Source organism: Drosophila obscura, unplaced genomic scaffold (genome assembly GCF_018151105.1).
Source record: "Drosophila obscura isolate BZ-5 IFL unplaced genomic scaffold, ASM1815110v1 contig_46, whole genome shotgun sequence".
NCBI classification, from domain to species: Eukaryota; Metazoa; Arthropoda; class Insecta; order Diptera; family Drosophilidae; genus Drosophila; species Drosophila obscura.
In genome coordinates, this window is record NW_024542835.1 from 310142 (window position 1) to 328279 (window position 18138).

The window sequence follows — 18138 nt, forward strand, 5'->3', positions numbered from 1 at the left end:
GGGTGTTGTTAAAGGGAAACAGCTCGGACGCAAAATCATTTTTTACTGCAATAAGAACCGCACCAGCAAATTATGGGTGATCCATTCTGTAGGTGGTGAACTTGTGGACGAAAATTTTATGATCGGAGACGGAAGAGTTAAGCCGGGTATCAGTTATAGCTATAGCGTCGAGGCACTATCCGTATATATTTTGGTCAATTTACCCAAAATACTGCGTAAATTCTGATATTGGATGGCGAAATGGTTCCTCAGTTTTTTGAAATCTTAGGGAGAGTGACTCTAGGACTCTGGGAAGAATTTCTTATCAGAAATGCTCAGGCCATTCGGACGGTTCCAGGGCTTTGGATAGAAGAGAATCGGGAAGCTTCAGCCGAAGCAATGGATGGAACAGGAACGGTGGCAGGAACAGTGAGGACAGTGAGTCCCGGGGCAGAAACGAAAGCAGTTTCAGTTGATACTGGTGGAACAGGAACAGTGGGGACGTCATAGCACATACGCACACTGGAAGCACTAACAGCGGTGTCAGCAGTGATAGATACAGTGAGTGGCATAACATTGTTAGTCGGTGTGAGAAACCGATTGATTTCCGGCAAGGCATGACCACTCGGCGAAGCCAAGGATGCCGATGTATGTAGGTGAGAAGAAGGCGTTCCGATTCCAATAGGTTGCAAGAATTTGTTGTTATCGGTGTTAGAGATTTTCCGTCTAGGAGATTCTGAGGCCAAGAAATTGAGATTCCAAGGTCAGGAACTTCTCGTTGAGAGCGACAAATATCTTCCGGACATCCAGAAAGCCAGTACGAGTCTGCCTCGTAAAAGTGCGCATTTCAGTCTCAATCTCCCAGCAGGCCAAACATGACCAAGTCAGACCCATACGTTTTGAGATGAGATCGTGTAGTCGTCCAAAATTACCACCACCAGCACATTTTATATGGGCGACATTGTCGCATAGCCAGCAGCTGAGGATTTAATCGCTGACTATGTTGCCACCGAATTCGCATTTCTTTGCACTGCAGACCACAACCATTTTTGACAGCAGTTGAATCACTGTGCACGAAGAAGAACGCAAAGTCGGAGCGCAAGCTATATGAGAGAGCAGGCAGCAGAGCGAACGACGATCAGCAGCAGCGGCAGACGATCCAGCGAGGTGACGAAAAAAAACGGTGAAGCTCACGACAGCAGAGACACCGAAAGAGTAATTGAAGAAGAATGCATGCAAAATCCAGAGAGTGAGAGCAAGGGAGCTTGCACTTGTGCGCTCCAGAGCGTGTGTAAGTAGGCGATGCAGAGGGCGCACGAGCGATGAGCACAGAGTTGATCCAAGGTGAGTTTTTGGGGCCCTGTGCCGTCTTAACTTTCAAAACCTTCCAGTCCGCGGTGTGAAGGTGTGGATTGCATCGCTAGAACATTTTAAAGATGCATTCCGGCTCCTTCATTAAGGCGGGCCCCCATATTCTGGCCCTCGGTCTACTGTGCACTTCGCTTCAGTCCACAGCGACGAGCTTCGAGGTAGACCTTTCCGACTTGCGCTACAGCTGCAGAGCGCTTCGCAGCGGGTCCAAGAGTCTCCTGGGAGCGCTGCCTCTTGGCTGAGGAGCCTCCCTCGGGGGATTTGTGCTGAAGGCAGGGAGCACTGTCATAGCCAACTCCACCTTCTTTAGCCAGTCTGCTGATGGGCTGGCATCAGTGCTGGCGTATTGCCGACGGAGTATGTGCCCAGCACTTCTCTTTTCGGCTTACGTGTTCTTTTTGGCTTAGCCGTTGGTTGATGCAAGTCATCTCCCGTCACTTCACCTGAAGTTCGGGCAACCGCAATGTTGCTTAGCTGCCTCCCCATGGTATCAGTCTTGGGAGAGGATTCGCAACCCACCAAGGATTTGGGACCCACCCGGGTTCATACCCGCGTCTTCCACCGAGCAGGACTTTCCTGCGATTGAGCGGGTTAGGGGTGGCCTTTGGGCCGCTGCCTTTCCCGTCTTGGGATTGCTCGCTGTCAGCATTTTTATTTATTTTATCTGTGTTTTTTTTTTGTTTGTTTTGCTTGTTATCCATCTTATTACCACGAACTGCAGAGAAGGGGAACGGTCAGCCCGGGCAGAGATCCACGTTGCCAGGGTAAGACATCATTAGAAAAGGGGCTGCCAAGTCCCTGAGCTCCCCGTTCACGACTAGGTTAGTTTTTATACCTGGCCCCCAGCCAGGCGGACTCTTAGCACGGGTCGAATGCCGGCCTTAGCCTTAGCCGGCCCGGTGTGAGGTGAATGTTGGGGTAGTGATGTTGGTAGGTATTGTGTAGGAATGGGAGTGTGAGAGCTACTTAATGAGAGGCAGCACCAAAAGCTCATCGTCATTGTTGCTACTTCGCGAACACCCGCTGGCTGTCCGGGACTGCTGATTTCGGTACTCTCCCTCAGAGCAAACTTAGTTGCTTCTCTTTGGGAGGCCCGCTTATACACAGCTGACCTACCCACCGGGGTAGGTCGTTCCCTATCCTGAACTTGCGACACGTCCGGTGGCCTCAACTAGGTCCCGTCTGAGCCACCTCAAAGGTTAATCGGATAAAAAAAATTATTTTCTTTTTTATGCTTTTTTCAAGGGTAGCTTTTTTCACATAACTTACTTCTGGTTGTAATGAATTTTCATTCTTAAAAGTTGATAAATGCGGCTATAAAGAAGAGCTGAACACTTTGTAGCATCAGCTTACCGTCTGAGAAATATTAAGCTTTCCAACGAAAAAATTATGATTTTTTTTACCAAATTTTTACTTTTAAAACAGAGGAAAAGTCGAAAAAAAATTATATTCTGGGTCGTTTATTATACCCGTACTCAAAGAGAAGAACACGTTTCCGACCCCATAAAGTATATATATACTTGATCAGCATTAATAGCCGTGTCGATATAGCTAGGGCTGTCTGTCCGTCTTGTTTGACGCCTAGTTCTCAGAGACTATAAGAGCTAGAGCGACCAAATTTTGTTTCCAGACTCATGTGATATCACACTGAATCAAGTTTGTTTCAAAATTTTGCCACGCCCCCTTCCGACTTCACAAAGAACCTAAATCTGTGGCATTCGCAATTTTGAAGATTCGCGAAAACAAAAAACGCATTATTGTAGAGAATGACCATGTCTACCAGATGTTCTGAACTAAATCTGAATTGGATCGAATCATTATTATAGCCAGAATGAAGCACGAGACCACGCTACTCATTCTCTTTATCGCTCGCACACTCTGCCCTGTGCAATGCGCGGACTTTGCGGAGAAGATTTAGAGGCTACATTGTATATGTATAATCTTCATTTTAGATGTGGAATCGACATTGTAAATGTAGATAACAGCAAAAAATATTTTATCTACATACATACATGTAAATCATAAGCTCACAAATTTATGTACTGACTGAGTACGGGTATATAAGTAGAATCGCGTCCATAAACGCGACTCACACGTTCCTTCTCTTTTTTTTGTGTATAGGCGAATTAATTCGGCGTCGTTAAATGTAGTGCTCTAACAGTTGTTTTAGTTCTTTTGAGAAAAAATCGTGTCGTGTTATCATTGTTTAATTTCGATGAATTCCTAAACATTAACTTCATTTAGTAAGCAACAAAGCGAGCGGGTTAGCTAGTTCCGCCAAACGGCCCACAAGGCCAAAAATCATGAAAATTGTATTGAAATGTAACTAATTTACTTTATTGATAAGTTATTTCATTAGCTTGGGTGCTAAAACCTATTAAAATAAGCAAAAGTTCACGTTTTTGGTATTTTCTGGTAGTTTTCTCTTACTATTATCTCCTAGGGAATATATGATTCTTGATACAAATTTTTCCTTACTACCTACAAAAATTATCAGAACATTTGGCCAACCTCGTCTTACAGTGTATTTTTTGGCTTTTATTATCACGGAATTTGGTAGCGTCACGCCATTAACGTTCGCCGACTTATACATTTGTACCCAATACCCAATTCGAAGAATTTTGACATTTTGTACCCCAACATCGAAAACCACGTCTGCTTTATGTTTTATATTTTGGCTTATATCTTTAAAATCGTACGCTCGATTATTGCCATTTTTTTGGTGAATGTAAGGCTAACCAATTCATATACAACAAGGATAACATTTTGTCGTACGAATGTAACGTAGCGCCAGATAGGAAAATATACAATATAATAATAATATGTATTAATAATAATAATAATCAACTAATAGAACTAAGGGTGTATTGTATTGGAGGTCAGTAAAAAAAATGTTTTGTATGTATTTATTGATATACCAGAACAAATAACGAATAGAAAAAAAATTGACTTTTGCTTAAATACTTTTAGTGGTTTATCAACGTTATGAACCTGAAGTACAAAATCCCGGTGGATTTCTTGGCAGCAATGTACTTATAAAATGTACAATTCCCTCGTTTGTAAAAGAGTATGTAACAGTAACATCGTGGCTACAAGAGCCGAATTTCAACATTTACCCATCACTTGAAGGCGGTATGGAAAATTGATGATCAATAAAATATAAAAACAAGACTCATGCTTAAAATATTATTCTTCATTTGGTTTACAGATGGAAAAAATCATATGTTGCTAACTGGGGAGCTATTGGTTTATAACATAACAAAAAGTGATGCCCAAAAAGTATATCGCTGTCGCACACATCATAAGTTAACGCAAGATTCCGTAGTGAGCAACAACGTCGGAAAAATTCAACTAACGGGTAAGTTTATTCACTAATTCGTAGGCATGTAAATTTTATCTTAACCATTTATATGTATTTGTGTGTGGGTTTTTATTTACTTTATTGGTTAATATTGATACAATAAGTCTTAGATACTATGTTTTGGTCTTCGTATACCAATTTTTTGCTCCCTCGTTGCTCTTCTCAATTTTTAACGCACCCGAACTCACGAGTTGCTGTCGTCGTTCTTATTCTTCTCGTCGTCTTTGAATCGTTGTTCAGGTTATAAGCCTAGGGCTCAGATCCGAAAAAACAGCTCGCGAACTGTATCAGTGTTTATATTCGTATGAAACTGATAAGAAATTTTTTCGGGCAAAAACTGTTTTCTAAGCTCTGTACGCAAGGCAGTACCACTAACCATACAGTATATAGATGTGCCAGTTCATACAACGAATGTGGCGCAGCTTAGGTTTCAGCGTACGGACCCAGGTCTTCGGCACGAGCCGACTGAAAGCAAGCATGTATGTTTGTACGTGTAAAACTCAAAAAAATATATGATTGTATGCATAGAATAATTTTTAACTGCCGAAACCGATTTTGTCTTGAGATTTAAGTTTACGTAAATGTGTGTGTGCCATGTATTCTCACATACTTTGCTTTTTTTTTGGTGAATATAGGACCAATTCTTATTCAAAAAGGATAACCCTTTTTCTGAATTTCATTCTTTTTTTCAACATTTTTCCGTTCGAATGAAACGTAACGCCAGATTGGAACTGCCCATTTACATATTTCTTTCCATACATATGTATATGCACGAAATTGGTATATATAATATATATACATATATATATATATATACATAAATAAATGTTGAATTTTTACCTAAAATCAAAGTGATTTATCATATATATACATAAGGGCTCGACACGGCCCTAACTTTTGCGCTGCTGCTGCGCTGCCGCTGTTCCGTTTTTGCTGCTGTACACGCACACAAACGCACTGCAAACCTGTGCGTGTGTGTGTGTGTTATATAAGCTTTGTTAATAAATTCCTATTTTTCAGAGAAATTGTATTTTTCTATATATATTTCATTCTTTCTATATCCATACATATATGCAAGGAATTGGTATTTGTATATACATCTGTGAATTTATTACCTAAAATCAATTATTTATCACATATGTACATTGTATAATATAATCAACAAAGTCGAAAACCGACGGCATTTGCACGATATTCATTGTGCAGTTTCAAATAGATCAAACTAATAACAGCTTTTATTTTTCAACCCACCCACTTTGCCCATTCCTCATTTATAATGCTATATCAGTTGGCACCCTCAAAACAAAACAAACGAGAAGGAAAGTGAGAGTCGCTTTTGGGGACGCGACTCTACTTATACCCGTACTCAGTCAGTATATACATTTTAGAGATTATGATTTTTTAGAATTTAGGAAATAAACAAAAAATTTACATATTACATTTTTTTGCTACATCTGTTATCCCATGGATCCCATGGTTCGTCACAATCCATCGGTGCAACCAACGCTACTCCAAGGTGAAGATATCAACCCAAACGAATTCGAAGACGCAGCAAAAGACGAAAGACAGAAAGACATCGACCGAAGAAAGAAAGAAAAGCGAGGCATCACACGCGCGGCCAATCGACGGAAAGGCGCTGGCCAAGATTATATAACCAACTACCACCGCAGCAAAACCTAAGTAACCAAAGCTCTCAAATGACGGGATCAACACCCAGCAAAAAGAAAAAAAATCAGCACATGCCAATAGACAGGAGGCCGGCTCAAGGGGGCTTACGCAATAAGTATCGATAATAATATTAAATAAATAAATATTCTTCAAAAATTTTAGCGAAATTTCTTTCCCACGGTACCGGTGCACACCGATCACCTTACCTGGGACATTGGATACTTGTTGGTAGGCGATCGCAACAAAATAACAAAATAATAACCCGAAAGAATAAAGAAACCGATTAAAATTCAAAGAACCAAGAAGTGCTGTGATTTATATTTCTGATTCTATTTTTGTTGCTGGCAAAGTTCCTGGTTTTCCAAATAAAGTCCTCGTGAATTATAAATATCTTGTAATTCAGTACCCTGGAAAGACTGATGCATATCCCAGCCTGAGATAGGTCCTCACAAGTGGCGCCCGGGCAGGGACTTTAAAAGATTTTGTTTGGAAATTTTCAAGAAAACCGATCCATGTAATATAACGACGAGGAATAACCAGAGGAGGTATACCATGCGGGACACTTTTCCAATCCAGGGGTCAGCACCGGCTGGATCCACAAACTCCGTCGGGACGTTCGGCAGCGAAGGAACAGTCGATGAGCGCCGAAAGAAATTTTCCGCACTCATCGCGAGTCCACTAGCGCAAGACGCCTGGGCTCGCTTTGGAGAGTTCGAGAGGCACTATGCCAAACCAGCCTCACGCTCACGCTCCAAGTCTCCACTGCCCACTACTCCTGGACCATCCGACACTCGCCAAATGGATCCCATGACCATATTACGAGTCCCCGCAGCGACCGAATATCGCTCTCCTGCAGCCCCGTTTCCAAAGCCTCTAGCTAGGATCGTGCCAGCGATGGACCGACCCATGGAAGGTCACCACTACAACCACGCCGCACCAATGACGGAACGAATCCAAAATGGTGAATCCAGTTTGACGGCCAAGATGACCCTCTATCGTTCATTGAACTGCTCGAAGAACGCGCGCTCTCGTATGGGGTGGACAAAAACCAGCTGCCGCGGGCCATGGCCGAACTCCTCACAGACCATGCCAGTCGTTAGTTTCGCACCAGCCGCCTATAAAGTTGCTCATGGGAAAATTTCCGGGAACTGTTCAAAGATTTCCTCATCTAGATGTGGCTACTCATGCATCATGCAGGTTACGACGTGGTTAAGGAACTTAACAGGATCTACGACAACGCCCTACCAGCATAACAGATGTACGTGCGCCGCCACGAACTTCAAGACATTTCATAGCTTACACTGCTGGCCACGGAGTTCAAGAGTATTCAAGAGCGGACCATCCCGACCACTCTCGCACTACCACGACACACTCCCAGATACGCAAGGCCGTCTACAGAGCAGAGGAGCGGCGACTCCTATCGGACACCATTTCGGAAGCCCCATTGGGACTCGGCAGACTCACCAAGGAGACAGCCATCAAAGCCAGGGAGTACGGCAAATCACGATCTAGCACATCGCATGATCACGACCCCCATCGCCAATCCACGCGCAGCCTGTCGCCGGTGTGGTGAAGCAGGGCATGCGGCATATGACTGCCAAAATCCCTCGATCCTATTATGCTGGGAATGTGGCAAGCGCGGCACAAGGACCATCGATTGCTGTCGCCAGAACACGTCGGGAAACGACTCGTATCCTCGAATGACACGGGATCAGCCGGGAACGACGCCTCCCCCGACCCGCGAACAAAAAGTCCGCTGAACGAGAACCGGTTAGTAACCATTGGAGGATAGTTACCATTGTAGGATAGTAACCATTGGAGGGCATGCAACGGAATCCACCGTCGACCCAGGGGCATCCCGAAGCTTCATAACTGAAAACTTCGCCCGACAACTAAGCAATAACCAAATTGCAAGACGCATATAACCGCATACTCCTGGCCGACGGCTTTGTCAGAGAGATCACACAGTTTCTACTGGGGCGCATCAGGCTGAATCAAAGAGAAGTTCAAATGCCTCCTACGAAAGATGTTGGATCAAGTTATCGTCGGCATGGACTTCCTATGCGCCATTGAAATAACGATCCAATGCGGAGAATACGAGATCAGTTCCCCATACCCCCCAACGGCAGCCGTCATTCGTCCGCAACCTATCCCAACGATTTCGGCACCCAGCAGCGCCAACATGACACCCATACCAACCACAGCAAACTCACGACCACGACCTACCCCAAAGAACTCAACAGCCAATATCGCCACGAAGAACACGACACCCAGCCCAGCCCCCACAGGTCGAAAGACAGAAAGACGTCGACCGAAGAAAGGAAGAAAGAAAAGCGAGAACTCATCACACGCGCGGCCAATCGACGGAAAGGAGCTGGCCAAGATTATATAACCAACTACCACCGCAGCAAAACCTAAGTAACCAAAGCTCTCAAATGACGATCTCAACACCCAGCAAAAAGGAAACAAATCAGCACATGCCAAAAGACAAGAGACTGGCACAAGGGGGCTTACGTCATAAATATATTAACGAAATTCCTTTTCCACGGTTCCGGCGCACATCGATCACCTTACCGGGGACATTGGATACCTGTTCGTAGGCGCTTGCGTTAGGTAAAAAAACTAATTAAAACGAGAAAGAACGTTTGAGTTGCATCTGGGGACGCGACTCTACTTATACCCGTACTCAGTCAGTATATACATTTTTGAGCTTATGATTTTTTAGAATTATAGAATAGAATGCTATGTTGTGGAAAAGGACTTGTGTTCGTTCATGAGGCAGACGCGGAGTGTCTCTTGGCCATGGACACTCAGTTCAGTAGTTTACAGATGATGGAAGATTCTCCGAGGCGCAAGAAGTCTACTCCGCGGGACTTGCAAGTGCCGGCTGCTTTACATCCGCCGGCATCCGAAAAACTTACTCCGACCGCTCCCTTAGTGCAGCAGTTGATTACGTTTGCTACTCCAAGGGTAACGATCGCTGCTGGTAATGCAGATTCGGCAGCCGAATGCGTCATTTCGGAGAGTATGCAGTTAGAAATGTCTGTAGCGTCCGTGTCCGTCGAGTCCGCACCCAACTCCGTAACTATCCCATCAGTTTCGCTTCCACCAGCTAGTAGACGTCCAGGACCACCGGATACTGCCATCATAGGTACTAAGCCTTTGCTAAAGCCACTGGTGGGAGTCCCACCAAAGCGACAAGTTTTTGTCTCGCGGCTAGCCCCTGACCTCACATCCAATGATGTGACCGCTTTTATACAAAGCAAAATAAAAGCCGTCGGCTAAAAGGTGGAAAAATTTAACTTTTCTTACGCCAGGGAGATATCTTCCTTTAAGATAAGCGTCTCCCCAACTCAATTTTAAACCATTTGTTCCGCCAAGTTTTGGCCGGAGCATATGGTGGTTAAAGAGTATAAGGCTAAGAAAAAGAATAGGCCCCTCATTACTCATCCTAGCCTTCAGACCAGTGCTCCATCTCCATCCTCATCTTCCACCTCTACTTCCACCCATCCAAAAAACTTACTTCCGCTCTTGTAGTTACCTACCAGAATGTAGAGGCTTGCGTAGTAAGCTCATCACTCTTTTCCTTGAGAGTCTCGCATTCTCGTCCCACGTTATTGTGTTTACCGAGACTTGGTTAAAGCCGAACATCCTTAGTTCCGAGGTTTTGGTAGGTCGGTACACAATTTTTAGAAATGACCGTTCGTCTCGACGTGGAGGTGGTGTCCCCATTGCAGTGGACTCAAAATTCACGTCGGAACATTTCATGGTCCAGGTTCAACAAGACCTGTGCGTAAAACTTATTCTTCCAGGCTTTTCCATTTTCATTACTTGCTCGTATATTCCACCTTCCTCGGATATCTTTATATACGAGCATCACCTGTAAGCTTTAAAAACTGTTTCTTCCTCGCTATCAGATAAAGACCATATGATAGTTCTTGGTGATTTCAATTTGCCAGGTACTGTTTGGTCTTCGGTAAACGAGTCTAATAATCTTGTGCCCATGTCACGACATGACTTTATCGACGGCTCGGTAGACCTATCCCTGTCTCAAGTCAAACATGTGAAAAATTTCTTGGGTCGATTGCTTGATCTGTGCTTTGTCTCGGATCCGACCATAGCGTTGCTAACCCGAGCCCTTCCGCTCACTATACCTGAAGACTCCTACCATCCTACATTCGAATTGTTGGTCGATATCGGGTCGATTACCTATCTCGATGCAGGATACGATTTTCACAGGACCCTAAACAGTTTTAAAGCTTCGTAAATAGTACGCGTAGAACGTTCGCACATCCATCCTCGCTATCATTTCTCAATATGCAAGCAATGATCAGGCAATTGCCGATTTTTTTGCCAATATTTTCCAAACAACCTATTCTCATGAAAGCTCCTCTGGTCAGCCGTATCCATACAGTTTACTAAGGTCGGACGGCATTTTCAGTCCCTTATTAAATGAAAGCTCACTGCTTCACGATCTTCGATTAGTTAAGCCGGTGTTTTCACCAGGTCCTGACGAAGTTCCCGGCTGTGTACTCAGGTACTGTGCCGACGCTCTGTGTGGACCCCTGCTTAAACTATTCACCCTATCCCTTAACTCTTCATGCTTCCCCCTCATCTGGAAGGAATCTTTTGTTATTCCGCTCCATAAGAAAAGTGGCAAGTCTGATGCAAATAATTATAGAGGTATATCTACCTGCTTAAACTATTTACCCTATCCATCCAACTCAAAAGCATTCGATTCTGTAAACCATTCCCTTCTAGCACAAAAACTTGACCTTTTAGGGTTTCCGCCTAATCTTTTGAGATGGATTTTTAGACACCTTCGTTCTAGGTCGCAAGGAGTCCCCTTCAAAAACTCCTCTCCACTTTTGAAGGTTACTTCTAGAGTAATACACGGCAGCTATCTAGGCCCCCTACTTTTTACACTCTTTATTAATGACCTGCTTTTAGTATTAACAAACTCTCGAGTACTCATGTATGCGGATGATGTTAAACTCTGCGTCCTGTATAAGGACATTTCATTTCACTCTCGCTTGAAATCCGATCTCAATACCTTTCAGTCATGGTGTTGTGCAAATATGTTACACCTAAATGCCTCGAAATGCAAAGCAATGACATTTTATCGCTCCAGCCTCTTTTTGGCTTGGTGGTTCTCTTGAGAGAATTACCTTGGCTGGTGATCTTGGTGTTAAACTAGACCCAAAGTTAAAGTTTTCTGAACACATTTCTACCATGGTAAATAAGGCAATGGGCGTACTTGGGTTTATAAAAATGTGGTCAAAGGAGTTTGACGATCCTTATATAACGAAGACTCTCTACATCTCGCTTGTTCGTCCGATTTTAGAGTACGGCTCTTGTGTATGATGCCCCCAATACAAAGTACACCAGGACCGTATAGAATCAGTCCAGAAAAACTTTTTGCTCTGCGTGGAAAAATGTTTGGGGTGATTTTTATGCACAATCTGATCAAGGGTGACGTAGACAGCCCTGACGCGAAAACTTTCCTATTAGATCTACTAGAAACTTTATTCCTTTATTCCTTCCACTTTGTAAATCAAATTATTCCTTGCACGAACCATTTAGGGTCATATTCTGCTCTGCTTCATTTCCCTCTACCATATAATATCCACCACTAATTCCCTTCCTCTTCTTAAGTCACTAATACTTAGTAATAAGGGGAGGGGCTGCGTTTCTGCCTGGGTCCAGCGCGTAACAGGCTTCGGCTTTGTGTCGCATGGGCCACTTGATGGTGCAGTCATTGCATATCAACGTCCAGACAACAACAGAAAAAAACGGCGGTTTCGGACGCAAGAGGATTGTAAACCCGAATGCCTCATGTCCTTAGGACCAGCGTGACCTTTTATGGTATTTTAAATACTTTATGGTATTTTTCGATGCCAAAATTGAGCAAAACGTATTTTATTTTATCATGGTATATACTGGTATTTTTGAAAAACTTCCTGGTATATAATGGTATTTTTTGACTTGGTCACTTTCTTGTTGAAAGCGTCACGCATTGTTTTCGTTTGTGAAGCCTAGAAATCAGATCCAAAAACTGCTTGCTAGCAAACAAATGTCATATATTCTTCTAGCGGCCAGAGGTGTGACCAGATGGGGCACCGCATCCGAACGGCTACACTGCACAGACAGCTGCTTGGATATGTTTAAAGCAAATAAAATTCTTCGGCTGATCGCTCTTCCCCAGGCATATCCTGGGCTCCCCAATATTTTATTGGCAAGGTAATGTGTCTGACTGTCAGCAGCAGCAGATGGCGACGCCTCCCGAGCCGACCACCGTGAAGACAAAATGTTTTGAAAACAATATTTGTTTTATATTCCCTAAAATTAATAGAAATAAAATATCATAATATCCATATAATTGTCCTTTATATAATGCTGCATTAATTAGGTTCTATTTGTCTTCATTATTTTAATATTTCATTTGGTTTTTTGCTCTCATATTACAATGTTTGCTTCATGTTTGCTGGCAAAATATATCAAATTGATATAACTTTCGAAGGGGGTAGAAACGTACCAGCAATACAAGCATATACTTTGAATACTTTTCTAGTATATACCGACCTTTTTTTTGTTGATCTGAGTACTGCCTTTCGTACAGAGCCTAGAAAACAGTTTTTACACGAAAAAATTTCCTATCGATTTCATGCGAATATTAAAAAAATTCCGATGAATAAATATTAAATTAAGGCCACAATAATTTTCTTGTTATTTTCACATAGCGATCGACCCTAGTCTGAACTAGCGCTTCGTTAGCATTTGTTGTACTTTTTGGCTTGGAGAGGAGGGACCTTGTCGGATTGAGTTGACAAAACCGTGCGATGAGAAACTTCAGTTTTTGTTGTCGATGTTGAGATCGAAGAAACAGTTGCAAGCGAGGGCACTGTACCACGAAAAGAAAATTACATTTTTTTTTGGTTAAATATACATTTAAATTAATTCGTCGGTTTTTTCAAATACTATTGAAACTTGACACTACAGTTAAGTTATTGAGTTATTGCGTTTTGGCCATAGGAACCTATTGGTGGCAAAAAGTTGAGTGTTTCAGTTGCGTTTGTTCGATTCTCCGATAATTTCAACCCTGTTCGCATATCGTGTGAACTATCACCATTAGAAAAAAACAAAAGAAACATGTTGTTTACATAGAAAAATAAATGTAAATTCGCATATGGGCAGTTCCTATCAGGCGTTACGTTACATTCGTACGACAAAATGTTGAAAAAAATAGTCAAAAAGCTGAAATTTGGAAAAAATATTATCCTCGTTGAATATAATTTGGTTAGACCTATATTCACCGGAAAAGTGGAAATAATCGAGCGTACTGTTTTAAAGATATAAGCCAAAGTATGACCTAAAAGTGCGTTACATAAAACAGAAGTGGTTTTCGAGGTTGGGGTACAAAATGGCAAAACTCTGGGAATTAGATAGGGCTATCTGTATAACATTTTTTCTGCTAATAAATGAAGTATTGAGAGTTAATTTTCAAACTTATTAAATGTAAAAACTTTTCCTGTTTTTTTGTTAAAAATCCGCGGAGGCATCTGGCGAACGTTACTAGAGTTACGTTACCAAATTCCGCGATTATAAAAGCCTAAAAATATACTGTTAGCCGTGGTGAGACCAACGTTCTGATAATGGTTTTAGGTAGTTTAATATATAAGAAAGACTTTAAGCAGAAACTTTTATCAAGAATCATCTTCTTCCTATGAGATAATAGTAAAAGAAAACATGTCTATAAAAATACCAGAAAATACCAAAAACGTGAACTTTTGCCTATTTTCATAAGTTTTAGGATGAAAGTTAATGAAATTATATGTGAATAAAGTAAATAAGTTACCTTTCAATAAATTTAGAAAAAAATATCCGGAAAAAATTATATGGAAATCGGTTTTTATTGACTTTTTATGATTTTTCGCCTGGTGGACCTTTTGGCGGAACTGCCCATATATAACTTAATAATAATACTTTTAGCAAATTTTATCATTAGAAGCGAGATTTTTGTAGACCTTTTTGCTTTTACAGGAACTTTTAGACTTCTGCTAGGAAAAAATAATGGTTTTCGTGGTGTACGGAAGAACTCTCAAATACATGAATGAAAATCATTACAAATAAATGAATTTGAATAATTGAATTTGTTATTCAATGAATTCATGAAATGTAGCCCCAAATCTTTTCTGTCCATATTAATAATTTGGTTGATATATAAAATGTTTTTAAAAACACGTAGAACGTCCTGTTGTCAAAACTTATAACTTAATAACTCAAGTTCGTGCCAGTGTAGACGCCAATTCTGAGTTATTGAGTTAACTCAACAATCGGTAACTCATGTCAGTGTAAATATGCTATTAGAATAATGTATAATAAAAGGGTATTGTTTTTTTTTAGATACTGGTAATATAGTAACGATTACACTGTGGTTTAGAAGTCGATTTTGTTGGCATATAGTCCAAAAATATAGATTGTTAGGAAGCATTCCTGGCCTGTGGTACATATCTCAGTCCGTCCAGGACCAAGTACAGTTTATTTGTAAGTTGCTGAGACAACTGAGACTTGGGGGTCGTATTGTGGACATAGGGAGTATCGGAGCCCCGTCAGAGGCGCGCCCTTCGAGAGGCGTGGCATGGAGCAGGGCAGAGAACAAAGCCTCCTTGATCCCCACCGCTCCCAATACGCACCCAACCTCGATCCCAGAAGGGTAAATACCCTGTTGCTAGGATCGGAGCAGAGTACGGGTCCCACGGACGGTGTGGGGATGGAGGTGCAACTGATCAGGGATCTGGGGAGTGGAGGAGGAAGGCGGAGCCCACCCGGAACGCAGCCATACCCCGACTCCAGCTGGCTAAGGCACCTTTTGCTGAAGCCGAGGCGGGCCACGAGTCCATGGGGAAGAGGGGGAAGGTGCGGGGAGAGCGACATGACCCTAAATTGCATCTCGCGTCCGGCCCCAGCAGGGTAATACCCCTGTTGCCAGGATGGGTGCGAGAGCATTAGGGCTAGGTGGAGAGAGGAGAGGGAGAAGGGATGAAGCTATGAACGGGACTCCGAATATGCGCACGGTGTAGAAGAGGGAGAGGCATTTTTTGTATGTCCTTGTAAGGTTCCGTATTTATTACGACTTGCATCCCTATCTGTACATTTCCCACTGTTCTCCTTATCTCCTCATTGCCCCCATCATGGCCATCGACCAGCTCACCCGCGGGTCCGGCGTCGTCGTTCCATTCTTTTCCGTCCGAGGCATCTGTTATGTCCGTCGCAGTCCCTGGTTAGCGCGTGGTGTTGCTTTGCGTAAGGGTATGAGTTCACTTTTCGATCCGTTCACTTCTGCTGCTCGAGTTTTCCTGTCTTCGTCCGTTCACTGCTGCTGCTCCATTCTGACTGTGTTCGTCCGTTCACAGCTGCTGCTCTCATTTGACTGTCTTCTCTCGCCAAAGCGAGATGATCACAAGCCTGTGTTCGACTTCTGTTTTCGGGTCAACGGGACTTCTTCGAAAGAGCGGCTCTGCGTTTTCGGTGTGGGTGCTGTATCGCTGTCTCTCTCTCTCTCTCTCTCTCTCTGTGCTTTCGCCATGCCGTTGCCTCTCTGCTGGGTTCTCATTATCGCGTTCTCTCGGTGCGTAGGTGAACTGATCGGGTGGCGGTTTCTATCTAGCTATTTTCCTTATCATGAATAAAACTAGCTTTCGGTTATATATACTATATTATATTTATCTTAATAAAATAGTTGCTTGGACTTCAGTGTCGCATAACTTTTAACTTATAGCTTTAAATTGTCTATGAGAATGCGTCCTCACACCCCCTCCTTACTTCCGGCGGCCCGTAACTGAATGATCACATTGTTTTTCCTGCTGGAAGAGAGTATTGTCTACCTCCGTTAGGATCCGCACCGCCTTATGCTTCGGGCTGGCCAGCTGTGCCAGAAGGTTGGCCTTTAAAGTTTTAGTATCTTCCCGTCAGGTGTCAGGACTCTCCAAGCTGCCTCTACCCACTCGATGCTGGAGGTGGGTCCTTCAGGTTCCTGAATCTCGGGGCTCGTGACGCGGGCGGGTAAGACTGCGTCCAGGTCGTTGACGGCTGGTACTGCCATGTCTGGCATCTGGCTTAGGTTAGAGTCGTCGGGTATGCCGAGGATTGGGGGCATTTCCAGGCTCCCAAAAAGGGTTGGAAGCGGTGGCTCTTCCCAGCGAAGAACCTCGATTTCGAACTCAGAAGGCTCGAAAGTCGGAAAGGCCTCTCGGGCGGTGTTGCATGGTAGGTCTGGTGTAATGGGTTGAGTGACCGGCGCGTCGGTGTCCGGAGGCAGATCTATGCATGGCCAGCTAGTGACATCGCCGCATAGGTTCTTCCAGCTGAGTACTTCCGGGTTGACTAGGTAGAATCACGCCGTGGGATGAAGAATCAGCTCCTCGATGATTCGCCAGTCGATGGTGCGTGTGATGCTTTGTCGGCTGGGATCCCTGGCGTTCGAATAGCTGTGGAATAAAATAACTTTTTGGATATGGCTAAAAATTACCCTGATACCCTATGAGTGCGGTGTAGCTAATAGAATTTAATATAAAGATACATGGTTATGAAGATACTGCAAGGTTCTTGGTGTGGTCTTTCGTATCCGCAGGGGTGGAGTGTGCGTGAGTTTTTCCCCGAAGGGTCGCAGGGACATTGGGTAGGCACATCTACCAGCAAGTGGCCCCCGCGTACTCGTAGGCTTGGCGTCGACACTCACCGTGATCATCAGGGAGTGTCATTACTCATCTGGCATTGTCATTCGTCGTCTAGGATGGTCCTGGGTGGTGGACTTGTACTGTCGTTGTCTTGTTGTAATTAGAGGAGCAGCCACGCACTGCACGTTCGGTGCGTCGTTCCTCGCAAGGTTCTCGGGCTTCCTGTGTCCCATTATCACAAACAAAGGTGCGAAGTGTCCCGAAGCGGCTGAGTATTCTTTCTCGGAAGGATCTTTCCAAGTGCGGTGTAAATGTTTTGCGTTGAGGTATGAGTTCAACGCACTTACTAAATGCGTCAAAGAATACCAGGAGTACTGTATTTCCGTGTTTGAAGCGGGGTAAAGGCCCAACAAAGTCGGCGCACAATACGCTGAAGGGCTTGTTGACCTGTCTTACCTTGTATTTCTGGCACACTATGCAATTACGTACGTATCGGGCAACTTCCCGGAATAGGCCGGGCCAGTAATACTTTTGGGCGATTCGTGTGCTTGTCTTGCGAATCCCCAAGTGTCCAGCTGTCGGATGATCGTGGCATTCTTTCAGCACGCGTCGTCGGTGTTCCGTGGCCACGCAGAGTTTCCATGGGGTGGAATCCTTTTCTTCGGGTACCTTGCCCAAGCGTCGATACAGCTGTCCGCTCTCACTTCGGTAATCTTTGCAATTTTCCGGCTGCTGTTCAATTGGGGTCATCATTTTCCCGATCCACTTACACTGCGGCTTCTCTTCCAAATTTTGTTGTAGTAACTCCAACGGTTGGCGTGAAAGGGTGTCCGCTAACACGTTCTGTTTTCCTCGGCGATAATGGATGTCAAATTGATATTGTTGCAGCTCCAGTGCCCAGCGGGCTATCCGGCCAGTGGGGTTGTCGAGGGAATTTATTTATTTCAGGGCAAGGTAGTCCGTAATCACGTCGAAACTGTATCCTTCCAAGTAGCAACGGAGTTTGCGGATGGCCCACACAATCGCAAGGTACTCCTTTTCGTTGACCGAGTAGTTCTCCTCCGCTTTGGATAATCGTCGACT

At 43.7% G+C, this 18138-nt stretch overlaps 1 protein-coding gene across 1 annotated transcript in view; it reads left to right on the plus strand.

The window, feature by feature from the left end:
- The window catches only part of LOC111078555 (Down syndrome cell adhesion molecule-like protein Dscam2), a 150345-nt gene that overhangs the window by 53255 nt on the left and 78952 nt on the right, over nucleotides 1–18138 (plus strand). Inside the window, 2 exon segments of the mRNA XM_022373290.2 lie at nucleotides 4321–4482; nucleotides 4559–4708. Coding sequence (XP_022228982.2) covers nucleotides 4321–4482; nucleotides 4559–4708 — 312 coding nt within the window.